The sequence below is a fragment of the Sebastes fasciatus genome, chromosome 5, assembly GCF_043250625.1.
Source record: "Sebastes fasciatus isolate fSebFas1 chromosome 5, fSebFas1.pri, whole genome shotgun sequence".
Lineage (NCBI taxonomy): Eukaryota > Metazoa > Chordata > Actinopteri > Perciformes > Sebastidae > Sebastes > Sebastes fasciatus.
In genome coordinates this window covers 25,205,636-25,222,865 of record NC_133799.1, presented here as the reverse complement: position 1 = coordinate 25,222,865, position 17,230 = coordinate 25,205,636, and the positions used below count along the sequence as shown (strand labels likewise).

Below are 17,230 nucleotides of genomic sequence, written 5' to 3'. Positions count from 1 at the left end.
TCCAATCTAAGGATCGCTGGTATCACTTGACTGGAGAAGTTTCGATACTACTTGGTACCTAGTCGTTTCGGTTGATACCTTAAAAAGGTATTGACTTGCAATACTCAGCCCTACGCTTTTCACACGGGAGAAGTTTCAGTAGGTTGTAATCTGCAGCCTCACCACTAGATGCCGCCAGATCCTACACACTGCTCCTTTAAACTAATCTGACCCCAGATCGTCTCTGCACACAAAACAAACAAAACAAGGCAAAGCTATTCAAACAATGACTAACTGACAACCTGAGAAGTGTACTGCACAGAACACATCTGTAGTGCGAGTACAACTCAAATATGATTTGGCTTTGATTCCAGTCACGGCAGCGTAATTTCCCCTCACAGCTGCATAATGTTTGAGCACATTCAGACTGACATACGGCACATGGAGGCGTTAGAGAAGAAAGCAAAACACACTTCAGGAATTCAAGTTACAAACTAGACAGCTTTGTACATTTTTGAATTCCTTCACCAACACATACATACATATATACATATATATATATATATACATACATATATACATATATATACATATATATATATATACATACATATACATATATATGTATACATATATACATATATATACATATATGCATATATATGTACATATATGCATATATATATATATACATATATATGTATACATATATATACATATATATATATATATATATACATATATGCATATATATATATATATGTATATATATATATATATGCATATATAGATATATGTATATATATCTATATATGCATATATAGTTTATCCCCACTGCATATATATATATATGCATATATATATATATATATGTATATATATATATATATACATACATACGTATATATACATACGTATATATACACATATATATATATATATATACATATATATATAGATGTGATGTAATTTCAATTGAGGCACACTGTAAGGTCATACTGGGACGATTAGTGAAAGGGCTGAGTGCAAAGATATCATTCAGGTCTTCAAATAGACAGCTGTACGGAGCCCCTGAACGGTTTTCCTTCTGAACTACACTTGAAAAGTTATGGTACATGAGCGCAAAATTAGTTCAGAAAGTTTATCCCCACTGCGATTTTCTGGGGTCTCCGTATTATTATCATCATTACAGACATTTAGTCGAAATAGACTCACATCGTCTAAACAATACTCTCCTTTCTACTCTCACAACTAGACCAACCTGCTGTGCGACAGCGATTCATCCTTACATCATTACAGGCCAATACACTTAAACTGTTTATGAACACCAATAAATTCTAATTCCAACATACCAATAAACAAATCCCAACAGGTGCAAGTGTGTTTGGGATGCACTAAAAGAGCAGTATTGATTGTATACCATGTAGTAAAAGTGTTTGAACCCTTTTTTTTTTTTTTGTCAGACCAGCAGCAAGCAGCCAGGAGCTCTAAAGATAATACAACCTTTCACTTCACAGGTGCTCTACACACTAGGCCACACTAGGTGAAAGGTGAGGCATTACTCATTGCAGGAACTGATTTGTCTGCAACTTTACTGACCCTGATTGTCTCAAAACCAACAAAAAACTAGGGCCAAAATCTAAGCATGGCGGTTATCCTTTCATTAATCCTTAAGGCACAAGAACAACAAGGCTTACCTGACTTTTTATCTCATAACTAATAAGGCAGAAAGACTTAATGTATTAAATATATAACTTACTGCTTTGATACAAAAAAATAGAGAGTTTGGATTTGTAAGGGAGTGACTTCTATTTTTCAACGATTTAACAGTCCAGCTGTCAGTTTAAAGTTTGCCGAGGTTCTCGGCCATGTAGCAGAGACTGTAGAAGTTGCAGCCGATGCAGCAGAGGTTACAGAGCGAGGACAGCAGTCTGTACAGCCACAGACGACCGCTGAGGTGTCTGTATTTGACGTCCGTCTCACAAAGCTTGGCATAAGCTTCGCGGTTCGACGACAGGCCGATGTCCTGTCCCAATCCGCACGCCTGCTCGATGAGGTGCATGTCCGCCATGATCTCTGATGTCATTTGGCCAAACCACTGAGCGTTGACGGCCGCAACTGTCACCGACACGAAGAAGATGAAGATCTGGAAGGGAGGGAGAGTAGAATCAGAGATTAAAGAAATATACTAAAATGTTTTGGTTTTTTTACGTGATGTGATTTTGTTGGGAACAAACAAACACACCTGAAAGGATTCTCTTTCGTCCAGCATGTCGCAGGGATGGTACACAGCGTAGATAGTGAGGTTAAAGAAGGCACAAGCTGAACCCAAGTGGAGGTAGAACGGGACGAGACGACTCTGGATGAACCCAAAGGTGTGTCTGTTCAGGTGGTTGTCCATCACAAAGCCTGAGCAGAAAACAGAACAACTCGTTAGCACTGCAGGGACTACTTTTACATGGACTGAAATATTCTGAAAATAAGGTTAAGAGAAGCCATTTCTGATGATTTCTATCTGATTTAAGTCACAGTTGGAGTAAGATTAAGAGTAAGTATTTACGTTTCTTCATAATTTCAGACACATACATCAAATCAAATGCTTGACTGATGCTCTACCTTGTGTTTCTATGTACTTTTATCCAGTGTGTGTGTGTGTGTGTGTGTGTGTAGTACCAACTTGAAATGAAAGTGACCCAGATCTGCATCCCCCAGTAGGTGGAAAGCAGCAGCAGCTGCATCAGCTTGACTGTGTACGTGGGCTCCTCGTCGGTGGACATGCTTCCTCCTCGGCCTCTCTCTTCTCCGGTCTGGACTCCACTGTAGTCTCCAAAACAGCTCCGTCCGGCCAGGCCAGTAATGCTTTCTGCTTTTTTTGCTTGTCTGGAGGGCACCCGATGCTCCACCCCAGAGCCTCTGCAAACATAATCAATACAGGCATTAGAGCTGCACGATTATGGCCAATATTAAGATCAGGATTATTCATTGATTTTAGCGACAACATATATTTTATTGCACTTTCACACTAAAATAAAAAGAATACAGGAATACACACCATACCCTTTTGTTACCTACATTTTAAAGTTAAACGCTTCAATGTGGTGCACTTTGAGAGCAAAATTTGCATACATTTTATGCTCTTAATTTAATCATAAACACATTAGTTGTATAGATAACATATATACCCAAAATAGACCGGCTGGTGGCTGGCTGTTAGTTTAGGAAACGCTTGATTTGAACGCACATTTTAAACGTAAATATTGCAGGCGATCATGTTCATTTAATTGTGAGAAGCCAAAATTGTGATCTCGATTAATATGGGATTAATTGTGCAGCTCTAAACTGCATAATAATAATAATAATAACTGTATTTATATATCACTTTTCAAAACAAGTTTACAAAGTGCAAAAGCATGATAAACATCCAGAACTTAAGATCTAAACAAGATAAAATCATATAAATACAAGATAAAATCACATGAATAGTTTCAACAATGCACCATCAGTTAAGAAACAACATAAAAGTGAGTCTTAAGAAGAGATTTAAAAGGAAGATACTGAGTTTGCCTGCCTGCAAGTTGTCACATAATTATAAGGATGCAACATACAGTAAGCAAACTGTGTGTACACTGACTTAGTGTACTCATCCACACCTTTAGATAAGAACCACCTCTTGTTACTGGGACACAACTTTTCAAATAAACACAAAAAACAACAGATTAATGTTGTATTTCTGTCAAATCAGTGCAGGACACAGTGTACCCTGACCTTAATATCTAGCATGTTCACATCTCCATGCAGTAACTCACACTACTAAATAAAGAAGCTACAACTCAAAGTCTGCAGCTAAAATCAAACAGTGATTTCATAACAACAACAGAAACAGCAGCAGCAGCTTCATGTTAATGACTGAGGACAAACCAGATCTTCAAAGTCACCTTTGAGAAGCTCTTTCAGCAGCTAACTCCAGCTCTTATTATTATTATAATGACCAGCTAGTGTTTGTTTAGTTTGTAGAAGGTGAACTACACTGACTAGCAGCAGCCGCAGCTAGCATGAGTTAGCTCCACTTTGAAACTTTAAGCTGAAGTTCAGCAGCTCTTAAAGTCAGTATCTGTCATGTTTATGATCTTAAGATTACATTAACTCACATTATAACTTTAATACAGACTGTGAAAGCCTCTAAAGGTTACCTGTGTTGTTGAACCTCCGGACAGCTTGTAGTTTGGATGTGTTGGTCTGTGACAGTGATCTCACCTGCTGATGGTAACTTAGCAGCGCTGCTAACTCTCTGACTCTGAAGAGGAACCAACTGCCCACAGTGCTGTTGCTGTACGGAGCATGCGCAGTGAGAGCCGAGAGCATGAGGGGCGGAAGTTACAAAACATTAAAGGTCCCATGAAATATTTGGACAAACTATACTATGATGTTTTTCATGAAATGTTTCGACAAACTATACTATGATGTTTTTCATGAAATGTTTCGACAAACTATACTATGATATTTTTTCATGAAATTTTTTGAAAAAACTATACTATGACGTTTTTTCATGAAAACTTTCGACATACTATACTATGACTTTTTTTCAACATAGAAGAATAAAATATAAGAAAAACAATGTGTTACGGTCCTCTCGGGTATGCTGACACCATTGAATGCTCTGCACTATTACTTTTTTATGACTTTTTCCGACATACTATACTGTGAATTTTTTTCCACATACTATACTATGACTTTTTTTCGACATACTGTATGACTTTTTTTGAAATACTATACTATGACTTTTTTTTGTCTTTATCGACATATTATACTATGAATATTCTTTCGACATACTATAGTATGACTTTTTCGACACACTATACTATGACTTTTTTTCATGACAATTTTCTACATGCTATACTGTGACTTTTTTTCATGATAATTTCGACATGCTATATACTATGTTTTTTCATGAAATGTTCCGACATACTATACTGTGACTTTTTTTCATGATAATTTCGACATGCTATATACTATGTTTTTTCATGAAATGTTCCGACATACTATACTGTGACTTTTTTCATGATAATTTCGACATGCTATATACTATGTTTTTTCATGAACATTTTCGACATATTATACTATGACATTTTTTCATTAAATTGAGTATGAATTTTTTTCCATGAAATTTTTGAACATGTATTATATGTTAAACAATGTCATGGAAAAACGTTTTTTTGACTTTTTTTCATAAAACGTTTCGACATACTATGACGTTTTTTCATGAATTTTTTCGTCATACTAAACTATGACTTATTTCATGAAAAGTTTCGACATACTGTGACTTTTTTTCACGATCATTTCGACATACAATACTATGACTTTTTAAGCCATACTATTTTTTTATGACATACTATACCGTGATTTTTCTCATACTTTCTTTTTTTACATATTATACTATGACTTTTTGTGACATTTTTCAACATTTTTCTCCGCTCAGAGTTTTGGTGGGTTGGATGTAGTGAGAGGTCGACATGCAGGACCAGTATGGCAAGCCCCTTTAACATTTAATCAGCAAGGCTGACTAGTAGCGATTTAGTTTTCACTCGTGGTAATGACACATCAAAATGCCATTTTGTTTTAAGATATCTGTAAAACAATTTTGACATGTTACAAAAATGTTTTCACATATAGAAATTACATTTCGACTAGTCACAACTGATTTACAGATATCTTTACAGTAAGACCTTTTACACTGGTAAGAATAATGATTTGGCTACAGATATCCACAACTGAATTTCATGTTACATGTTGAAAATTATTGAACAGTGGAAATGTAATTTCCCATTTCAGATATGGATATGTTGCCGTCATATCATTACACAATGACAAATAGCCATTGGTTGAATTTTAAATATGCTATGTCTGCTTCAGGAATACTCAACAAATGCTAATGCTTTAAATATATATACAATGACATTTTGACAAGTGGAAATTCCTTTTCCAATAGCTGGAATTAAATTCTGACTAGCTATAAAAGGAATTGTAAATATCAACTAGTACGAAAATAATTTTCACGAGTTACAATTGTATTTTATTTTTGTAAATAGTATTTTATTGATTTATTTTTATACATGAAAGATTTTCACGTTTTGGTCAACAAATCAACTCCTATATGCAAAATAATATTAATATAAAAATAATAAATAAAAAATATCTACAAAATCAAAAAATGCAAATAAAATAAAAAAAAAAGACACAAATAAAATACTTTTCCTACATTAATCTGCACAATGGTCTATTTTAAGTTACAAGCTACAATTGTATTTTAAATACCTCATCTTCATCATCAGAACACAGTTTGCATGGTGTCATGACATCAGATTCAATCTTAATAGATGCTGCATGCTCTGGTGACATCCTGTTTTCAGCGTTGTCCTGTGGTGAACACATATTTAGTAGAGGTTATTACACAGCACCTGACTGATGATGCTTTTGTGTGGTGTATCAACATAACTCTTATTTTGTTGACTTGCCTGGCATTCATCTGAAGCTGTGAACTCGCTGCTGTCTGCTCCTCCAGAGGCAGGGTTTGATGCCGTGTCCTCTTGGCATACACTTTCTTTCCATTGGAGGAAGTTGCTATCCCATGTTTGTCCCATTTCTTTGAGCTTTGCAAGAGCCCTACCATCAGATATGCAGACACCCAGTTGGTTTAGCCTTTGAAAACGTCTTTTTGCTCCGCCACGGCATATAAACATAGCATTCCTGTACATATGTGCTGACATTGATGAACAGCGTGCGTTTAGGAGTATTGCCCCGGCCATCGGTAATTTGTATTTATTGGTCTTGCTGTGAGAGACGGGCCGTATTCTTGACGTAGTGGCCTCCATGGAGACAGAACTTGCAGACTCTAAGAACTTAAGATAGGTTGGTGCGTTCATCCTCCATTCTGCAACAACATCCATCCATTTGAAGTTGTTTAAGTCTTTCATGCTGGTCTGTCGGAGAATAGATGTGAATTTAAGGCTCGTTAGCTTCTTGCACTCTTTTTTGATAACGTCAAGCACCTCTTTGACCACAGCATCAAACAGTCCGGGGACAGACATAATTGCATGTGGAATTCTGTTGAGGCGTCCTTTAACTATGTTCTCCAGTACCCGCTCCAAAGGTCCGCGAACGATCCGACTTCTCACGGAGAATGGCGTTCTTATGATGATCTTTGAAAACAAAGGATTAAAATGTGTCAATGATAGAGATTTCCATAATTACTGAGCATTACATGTCCAACATTGGGTGTTCAGAGCTAGCTAAAGCTGGGCATACACTGGACGATTTTAGCCCGTTTCTGGCCCGAATTTCAGCCTCGTCGGGCGTCGTTTGCCATGCAGTGTATGGGAGGGACCGAGGACCATACAGTCAGATGAATTTACTCTGCAAAAATCGACAAGCCATACTGTCCAGGTCTCGTACAGTAGGAGTAAGAATTACACAACAACATTTCTAAAATCGTACAGTGTGTATGCCCAGCTTAAGTATTGTTTCTGGGTTGCCTTTTAACAACAAACCTTTGATTGTTTACTCATCGGTACTCTTGTGCTTGCAGACAGTGTTGATGCACCATGTCCCATCGACTCTGCTGCAGTCAGTGCAGGGTAAAGTGATGGTGTGCTTTGACCACATCCTGTCACGGTATGGCGGCCATCCAGTTGATTCTGAGTAATGAAGACTCTGTTATTAGACTATCATGGGATTAGTAACATCAAAGAGTTGGATAATCACTCTCATCTTTTAGCATACAGTAGCAGCATTGATTAGTTTGGTATATGATCACTTTAACCTATCTACTAATGGGTCTCTTGACCTCTGACCTCAAGATATGTGAATGAAAATGTGTTTTATTTTGGAGGGATTATTGATCATTTTTATCAATTCTTGAGAGGTAAAAAATGGTATCAACCCAAAAATGGCTGCAACAACTTTTAAGACATAATAGAGCACCATCATATGTTTCCATTATAATGTTGTAAACCCTTATACACTTTCACAATTTATTTTAATTAATCCATTAATCTCAAATTAATCTTCAGGTTCCCAGCTTTCAGATGGTGTATACCACTTCTATGTGACATCTACTGTTGACCTGCTATCTCCCCCTAAAGACCACCTGTATCCCCCTAAAAAAGACAAAAACGGGTCAATGAAAAAGGGGGCGGTGGAGTGGAAAAGGTTAAACAGGCTTTTGCAAAACAATATGAACAAACTCTCCAACAAATGACAGCTTATAATCTACTGTAAATGAACACATCCCTCTAGCCTCTCAAACCCAGTGTAATGGTAATTTAATAGGCCTGTAAAGTTACGTGGTCAACAATAAACCTGTAACCTGCCTGTAGCCGATCTAACCAAGTTAACCTCCCTTGTGCTCACCATGGTGTTGTTGCTGCAGTTTACAGTCATCTGTGGTCTAAAGAAACAACATCCACTGGCTTCACCTTATTTGGGACAAAGCTGAGATAGAGTTTCACTCGCTAACGTGCTGTTTGTTACAAGGACACACAAATCTCAACAGAGTGTCAACTGGGGATAAGTAGTTACCTAGCAGAGCAGCTGGATTCTCGAGGGAAACAAGATCAAATGAAAATCCGTCTTGTCAGGCTTCAAGCAATGCGTTTAAATTTGTACGAAGCAAAAAAAGTTTGACTTTGAGTATAAAATTTCTTCCGGTGATCTTCCGCATCCATTGGGCCCTTAGAGCAAGCACAGTAGCATTTCCTTTAACCTCGCCTCCCAGCCCTAAATCTGGGTCTCATTCACATGAACGGAGGACGAAAAATAACTTTTAGGACCTAATGATTTAAATAAGGACTATTAGAGTGTTCGTACTGTGAAGTTGATTTATCAGCTGATTTACAGACGTCTCTTTCCCAATGTAAGTCTATGGGAAAAAGTGTTTTTGGACCCAATGGCATCACGTGACGGACACGGAGGTTGTAGTACCGCTGTTTGGCCACTACGAAAATTTGCTTTAAAGCCTGGTGCTCTTCCTGGGGGCTTGGGTTTAGCATTATATCAGAACTGGAGAGCATTTCTTCATTGAAAGAAGAGCAAAGAACGGCATTGAAGGATTTTCTCAATGGAAAATATTTTTCGCTCTTCTTTCAACTGGGTATAGTAATATAGTGGGGGGGGGTGTGGTTCACCTGCCAAATATTTTTTTGAAAGAGAAGTGAACCAACCTGAACTGGCTGTGAGTGCAGTGCTGGGGCGATGGTGACCAGTTTCTGCCTCACTGCTCCATCATCAGACGACAGGTGGGTTAGCTGAGGTAGATGTCTGGACTGGAGCTGGGACTGAGGCTGAGGTCTGGGTTTCAGACTACAGACGGCAGACTACAGCAGAGAAGATGGAAGACAAGAAATAGAAACACATTTTAACTTGACTGCTGATACCAATTCCCATGGCATTTTATTTTGAACTGAGATGGTCTAGTGGCAATTAGTGAAACGGTTTACCTGAACTGAATGAGCAGACCAAATTACTGGAGCCACAGTGACTGGTTTCCTCCTCACTGCTCCTTCAGTAGAAGCCTGAACAGGTGGCTGAGGTGCATGCTGGGACTGGAGGAGGAGCTGTGGCCTGTTACTGCTCGTCTCAACAGCTGCCTGCAATTTAAAAAAAAAGAAAAATCTTAACACAGGAATAATGATGTTCATGACAGTTATTGTTGGCATTTGTGTAACTTATTAACAAAGAGGACACACAAGATCAAATTGTACAAAGTGAGAGGGGTGATACTAGTGTTGTCACGATAACCTGCCTAAATATCTCGATACCGATACTGAAACGATGCCCCGGCAAAAACCTAAAACATCAGGAAAAGTAATGGAATAATAGATGACAGAACATGGAAAGAAACTTCTTTGTTTTGCTTTTTATTAATAAAAAATAAAAAAGATATTTTGACAATGTCAATGCAAGGCAGTGGAGGATGTGAAAAGAAGCCATAAAACATCCGGAGAGAATTATTGTACCTGAGTGTGTTCATACATTTTAATATCCAACCAGGACTGGAGAAACTCTTAATTAAGATCAGCTTTTTACTAGGGCTGTCAAAGTTAACACGATAATAACGCTAGCTCGGGATATTCATCTACCTCAACAACTAGTCTCTCCTCATCTATTCAGTGACACACACAAGAGACAGCGACAGCAACAGGTGAGTGAATCGGACGTCGAGCTGCCACAAGAGCAGAGAAGAAGAGATTCTACAGGAGCCGTGATGTAGTAAGCAGGGAGCGAGTGGGGGGGTGAAAAGTGTTTTTCAGGGGCAGCGAGGCTGGAAATAGGACAGTGGCGTCCACCGGCGTGGCGGGTGTACATATAAAATAATAGGGGCGGCTGTTCTGTTCTGTTCTTGAGTAGGTCATCACAGAATGTTAATTTTAAAGTGAACTGTTCCTTGAAAGTGAAGTGAACCAACCTGAACTGGCTGTGAGTGCAGTGCTGGGGCGATGGTGACCAGTTTCTTCCTCACTGCTCCGTCATCAGACGACAGGGCGGTTAGCTGAGGTAGATGTCTGGACTGGAGCTGGGACTGAGGCTGAGGTCTGGGTTTCAGACTACAGACGGCAGACTACAGCAGAGAAGATGGAAGACAAGAAATAGAAACACATTTTAACTTGGCTGATGATACCAATTTCCATGGCATTTTGCTTTGAAACGGTTTGCTAACCTGAACTGAATGAGCAGACCAAACTACTGGAGCCACAGTGACAGGTTTCCTCCTCACTGCTCCTTCAGTAGAAGCCTGAACAGGTAGCTGAGGTGCATGCTGGGACTGGAGGAGGAGCTGTGATTGGGGCTGTGGCCTGCTACTGCTCATCTCAACGGCTGAATGTCCTGCTGTCTGGCTAACAGCTGCCTGCAATTAAAAAAGAAGACGAACTTTAACACAGGAATCATTACGTTAGTGACAGTTTTATTGGTATTTGTGTAATGTATTAATAAAGAGAACACACAAGATCAAATTGTGTGGGATACATATTTTGGTGGTGGGAGGAGACCCACGCGAACACGGGAAGAACATGCAAACTCCACACAGAAAGGCCCTGCCCAGACCGGGGATCGAACCCAGGGTCTTCTTCATTTATTACCTCAGTAAACATTGTAAACATGAGTTTATGGTCTCAATCGCTAGTTTCAAGTCTTCTTCAATACAGCATGATGTTCATTTAGTAAATTATGTTCCCATTTAGAGTCAAATAGACCCTAAAGCAGGGGATGCTCCATGTTTTCGTCTTAGAATATTAACCCTTTCACAGTGTGTTTTCAGCTCATGAAAGTTAATTATAAAATTTTTGGTCGCCTAAAAATGTCTTGTTTATCGTTCGGTTGTACTTAGCTCCACCCTCACGTGTCACTTCTGTTTGCAAAAAAAAAAGATAGCGACAGCCAAAATGCTTCAAAACTGTAGTCCACAAATCAATGGGTGATGCCACGGTGACAACGTCCACTTCTTATATATAGACTTGCGTCGAATGCCACTCCTAGCACCAATAGGAAGTGAGTATTTTCACACTGTTATTACGTCTTTTACTAAAGTAGAAGATCTGAGTAACTTAGGCTACTTCTTCTACCTCTGCATTATCTTTAAATCATGTGTGGACACCCACTACCTAAACTTTCTCACCTGAAGAGCCGATCTCCAGAGATATGGCTCACCAGGCAATATCCTTTTTGCCATTGTGGGTCGTATAGCTCAGGATATTTCTTGACCTCAACAACTAGTCTCTCCTCATCTATTCATCGACACACACGAGAGACAGAGACAGCAAGAGGTGAATGAGGAGATCGGAAGTCGAGCTGCCATCGGTCGGGATGTAGCAAGCAGAGAGCAGGGAGCTAATGGGGGAAAAAGTGTTTTTCAGGGGCGCCGAGGTTGGAAATAGGACAGTGGCCGCCGCGGTGTGTTCTGTTCTTGAGTTGGTCATCACAGAATGTTCATTTTAAGGTGAACTGTTCCTTTAAAGTGAAGTTAACCAACCTGAACTGGCTGTGAGTGCAGTGCTGGGGTGATGGTGACCAGTTTCTTCCTCACTGCTCCATCATCAGACGACAGGGCGGTTGGCTGAGATAGATGTCTGGACTGGAGCTGGGACTGAGGCTGAGGTCTGGGTTTCAGATTACAGACGGCAGACTACAGCAGAGAAGATGGAAGACAAGAAATAGAAACACATTTTAACTTGACTGATGATACCAATTTCCATGGCATTTTATTTTGAACTGAGATGGTCTAGTGGCAATTAGTGAAACGGTTTACCTGAACTGAATGAGCAGACCAAACTACTGGAGCCACAGTGACAGGTTTCCTCCTCACTGCTCCTTCAGTAGAAGCCTGAACAGGTAGCTGAGGTGCATGCTGGAACTGGAGGAGGAGCTGGGATTGGGGCTGTGGCCTGCTACTGCTCGTCTCAACGGCTGAATGTCCTGCTGTCTGGCTAACAGCTGCCTGCAATTAAAAAAAAAGAAGGAATAATGACATTAGTGACAGTTATTGTTGGTATTTGTGTAACGTATTAATAAAGAGGACACACAAGATCAAATTGTACAAAGTGGAGGGGTGATACAGTAAATGGAAGTGGCAGATAATATAAAATACTACTGTAAAAGCATGACAGAGAAAAACAATGTTATTGATTGTCTTGTTGAGTTACCCATACAAAAACTGTACAGAAGAAAAGAAAATATATCTAAACATATCAAAAGATAATTAGACATCATTAATTAAATGTGATGATAATTTCCTTTTAAAATGTTCTACGGATAACGAGCTCTTCTTGATAACATGTATTTTGGTGTTCCATATTTGTACACTGTGATATCTGAGGGAGTACTGGCCATGTTCTGTTTTGTAAAAAGGCAGGCGAAGATGATTAACCTGTGTAGTATTATGTGAATTAATTTGAGAATTATATTTAGTATATCTAGATAGGTAGGTAGATAGATAGATAGTAACTTTATTGATCCCGAGGGAAATTCAAGTTTCCAGCATCACAGTTCCATAGTGAAAAACATGTTAGTAAAAACGCAGTAAAAAAGTTAGTAGTACAAAAAAATATCACAGATATAAAAATACAAGGAGATGAAGAAAACTGTTAAAACTGAATAAAGTGCAGGGTAACAGCTGTGATACACGAGTATTAAAACAGTGAATATAGTGCAGAAGAGACTGTTAAAAGTGAGTATAGTGCAGGGTAACTCCAGTAGCTTAGTCTATGAAAAGTGCACTGTGTGCATTATTATCTGTCCTGCAGACCATCCTCCTTTGTCCCCCCTCCCTAGAGATATATATGTTGCATCCTTATAATTATGTGACAACATGCAGGCAGGCAAACTCAGTATCTTCCTTTTAAATATCTTCTTAAGACTCACTTTTATATTGTTTCTTAACTGATGGTGCATTGTTGCAACTGTTTATGTGATTTTATCTTGTTTAGATCTTAAGTTCTGGATGTTTTATCATGTTTTTATTGTAAAGCACTTTGTAAACTTGTTTTGAAAGGTGCTATATAAATAAAGTTATTATTATTATGCAGTATAGGGCTGCACAATTAATCGAATATTAATCACAATTTTGGCTTCCCACAATTAAATAAACATGCCATACTGACGTTTAAAATGTGCGTTCTGCTCATAGAAAACATTGGTCATGATACAGGACTATTGAAAAACATGCAGAAGAGACTGTTAAAAATGAATATAGTGCAGAAGAGACTGTTAAAACTGAGTATAGTGCAGGGTAACTCCAGTAGCTTAGTCTATGAAAGTGCACTGTGTGCATTATTATCTGTCCTGCAGACATGTGAATGCATTTGAGAATTAGATTTAGTATATCTATGTATCAGATCTAATTCTACAACAGTCTACTACACTTTTTGTACATGCACGCCTCTGCTCAGTGCCTTCAATATGCTTGATGTAGCTCACCATGCATCCTTAAGGTTCATCACAAATTGTAAAGCTCTGACTCACCACTGTGAGTTGTACTCTCAGGTGGGCTGGCCTGCACTGGCAACCTGTATGCTCTCCCATTGGTACATCCTTATATATAAGGTGATTGTGGGTCTGCTCCCACATTACTTAAAGGTCACCTATTATGCAAAATGCACTTTTCCATGTCTTTTAAACATCAATATCTGTCCCCAGTGTGTCTACAGGCCACCATAGTATCATAAAAGACCATCCTCTCTCTTTTTCTCCTCCTCCGTTTGTCCGGAAATGGGTGCAGAAAAAAAATCGCTTTTTTTCCTTCTCTTCTGACGTCATTAGAGAAATGCAAGCCATGTAAGGGTTTCCTGGTCGAACCAGAGAGAACCTTCAGTAGCTGACCCCGCCCCACAGCGCGTCACTGTCTCTCCTCCTCAACCTAACTTGAGCAAAGTCTGCAAGAACCAGCAGAACAGGCTTCATGTACTCCCATCATCTAAATATAACATGTTCTTTCACAAAGGCTTTATGTAATTACACTGTTTAAACAGATGATATTTATATATTATATATATTTGATGTCATGCATGTAGCAGAGTACAGGTAGTAAATAGTGACTTGTAAGCAACACAACACATTTCTGTTTCACAGTCAAACTTTATTTGAGTAGATAGATGACAATATTAATTATTCACAGCATTTGTAATCATCTCACCTGTTAGTTAGTTATGATGACATGGTACAGGAGAAAGTCTTCAGCTCTGGTAAACTATGGTAAGCTAAGCTCCGGTGGTCTGTAGTCATGGTAACACAGAGACAGCTACTACTGTAAATAATATACCATTACTCTGATCTTCCATACATTTATCTTTTAGCAGAAATAATGAACTGACTACTGTTTCACATCTTCTATTTTCCACCCTGATGGTCGCTGTGTTTACACACCGTGTCATAGCGGTACCATGTAGCTAACCGTTAGCATTTAGCTACATGCTAACGGGTTAGCTTTGTATCTCCATGTAAACAGAGCCATCTGCCCACAGCTGTCTGCTCTCCTCTGGGATGATTCTGTCGGTCATTTCTCACAGATGGATCTGTAAAGACAGACGTAAAACAGAGTGTATGTTTACGGTTTACAGAGTTGATGCATAAGGTAAACACTGAGTTAACTAACAGAGCTATAAATAGTATTATTTACCTGAGAGAAACCGTCAGGAAAACCTGGAATCTGGACCGCAGATGTTCATCATGTGTCGCCGATTTCTGATCAGATTCCTCCGGTAACGTGCGCTGGGTGAAGTTTCTGGTTTATAAACTTTAAAGTGGTTTATAAACTTTATTCTAGCTGCTATCTCTCCACTCGTCTCTCGAGAGAGAGAGCTTCTCCGGGAGGGAGGGGGAGGGTGACGCTGTTGTTGTTGAGGAAGTTTGATTGACAGAAAACGCTGACCAATCAGAGCAGAGTGGGAGGAGACAGGCTGTGAATCAGTGGTTTTCAGACAGAGGCTGAATTAGGCTCTGAGGCAGGCAGACTCAGGCTGCAGTATGAGAAGAATAAAGGTTTTTTTGAACATTGCAGCATGTAAACATGTTCTAGTGCAACATTAAAATACATCTATGAACCTGGAAATGAGCATAATATGTGACCTTTAAGTGTTTTTACTATGCAAACAAATTGTGGACAGTATTCACTGCGTTCACAGGACTTCTTTGTGCTCTCTGTCCCAAAAGCTCAGACAAAAATTGGGGAAAGGGCTTTTTAGAAGCAGACTCTATGGCATGCCAATGTTTTTAGCCCCCTTGTTGTACAGCTGACTCACAGAAAAGTTCCTTTTTGTGCCCCCATTTGTCTTTAGATAGTTCTCCTTTAATGCACATTGTAGTGTTTGTGAATTGTATTTATCTCTATTTGTGTCTGCAACTTTGTGTTCTTGCTGCTGACTGTCTTGGCCAGGTCTCCCTTGGAAAAGAGGTTCTTAATCTCAATGGGACTAACCTGGTTAAATAATGGTTAAATACATTTTAAAATAAAAACAGTCCCAGGACCACATTAAGTTATAAACTCACCTCTGAACAGCAGAGTCTCTCAGGACTCTCTGGCTCCAGTTTGATCCGTTTTCTGGTGTCACAGCTGCTGCTGTCTTCAGTCTGAGTTGATTTAACTTCATTTAAACCTCCTTTAACTCTGTCAGAGGTGTTATTATGAGTCAGCTTCTTCACCAACGAGCCGATCCGCTCCACCTCACAGCAGCTGCTGTGATATCTGTCTAGCAGCGTCCTGCAGGAGCCGCAGACTGATATGAACTCATCTGAGGTCTGTAATGGTCCAGTGATCTCCTCCAGGGCTACAGTATAGGCTGGTTTCACCTCCAGAGCTCCGAACAACAACTGATGTCTCTCCTTTATATCATTAAAGGTCGTGTCACACAGACGACACGCGTCTTTTAGTGGTTCATGTGGCGTTTTATCCATGTTGAAGGTTGAAGCTTCAACTCACCAACACCGGATGTAGACTGTGGGTATAATTTCATTGTCCGCCACTTCCGGTGTGCGTTATCTCGTTTCCAAGGCGACGGAGCTGCATCCTGTTGCCTAGCACCGCCCTAGACGATTCTGATTGGTTTAAAGAAATATACAACCCAGATCATCTTTTCCCCTTATACCAGAATAATGATGTGTAGAGACAGACTACCCTAGATGCACCTGCAAATGTTCCACCAAAGCAAGTTTCCCCCAACACTAGATTGGTTTAAAGAAATACAAACCACCCAGAGAAGTTTGATGGACAGGTCTGGCTATGCGAGACTATATTTCAAATATCTGAAATACAATTCTAGATATCTCAAATTACATCCTTACTAGTTAAAATTCCAAGCTGACATATCAATAATTTAATTTTGACTAGTCAGATTTGAATTTTAGATATATAAATTAGAACTCAACTTACCTGTTACCTGATACCTGTAACCTAAGAACAATTGTAGATTTTTACAATGAACATTTTGAATGGTGAGAATTGAGTTGTTGATATCATAGTATTAATTAGCAAGCAAACATATCTAAATAGCATATTTCATTCCAGGTGGAAGCACAATGTGCTGCACAACACGTGACACGCAACCACAGACGTGGCAGCCACAAACAATAAACTGATAAAGATAAAACATTAAACACAAGTAAACATAATTAAAAACTGATTACAAATTATATAAAATGATACACATGAATTAAAACCTTTAAGAAGTAGGAATGAAAATTAAAATAAATAAGATCAGCAACCAACCAG

The 17,230-nt window shown here is 39.0% G+C and overlaps 2 protein-coding genes across 5 annotated transcripts; both read right to left on the bottom strand.

Moving 5' to 3' along the window:
* Positions 1 to 1,368: 1,368 nt before the first annotated feature.
* LOC141768093 (transmembrane protein 205) lies at positions 1,369 to 4,350 on the bottom strand. 3 transcript variants are annotated; one of them, XM_074636033.1, is made up of 4 exons: positions 4,234 to 4,350; positions 2,657 to 2,892; positions 2,225 to 2,388; positions 1,369 to 2,125 (listed from the first exon to the last, which is right to left on the bottom strand). In XM_074636033.1, exons 2-4 carry the CDS (start codon positions 2,754 to 2,756, stop codon positions 1,823 to 1,825), a joined length of 567 nt encoding a protein of 188 aa, XP_074492134.1. In that variant the 5' UTR covers positions 2,757 to 2,892; positions 4,234 to 4,350; the 3' UTR covers positions 1,369 to 1,822. The 3 variants fall into 3 exon arrangements, with proteins under 3 accessions (XP_074492134.1, XP_074492131.1, XP_074492133.1); XM_074636030.1 differs by having other exon boundaries at positions 4,170 to 4,313; XM_074636032.1 differs by lacking the exon at positions 4,234 to 4,350 and adding an exon at positions 3,630 to 3,673.
* Positions 4,351 to 5,439: 1,089 nt separating this feature from the next.
* LOC141768092 (uncharacterized) lies at positions 5,440 to 17,135 on the bottom strand. Of its 2 annotated transcripts, XM_074636028.1 has the most exons (9): positions 16,012 to 17,135; positions 12,278 to 12,466; positions 12,002 to 12,154; positions 10,691 to 10,879; positions 10,439 to 10,591; positions 9,471 to 9,620; positions 9,195 to 9,347; positions 7,524 to 7,670; positions 5,441 to 7,175 (listed from the first exon to the last, which is right to left on the bottom strand). In XM_074636028.1, the coding sequence occupies exons 1-9, from the start codon at positions 16,414 to 16,416 to the stop codon at positions 6,411 to 6,413; spliced, it is 2,304 nt and encodes a 767-aa protein (XP_074492129.1). In that variant the 5' UTR covers positions 16,417 to 17,135; the 3' UTR covers positions 5,441 to 6,410. The 2 variants fall into 2 exon arrangements, with proteins under 2 accessions (XP_074492130.1, XP_074492129.1); XM_074636029.1 differs by lacking the exons at positions 12,002 to 12,154; positions 12,278 to 12,466 and having other exon boundaries at positions 5,440 to 7,175.
* Between the last annotated feature and the right edge of the window lie 95 nt (positions 17,136 to 17,230).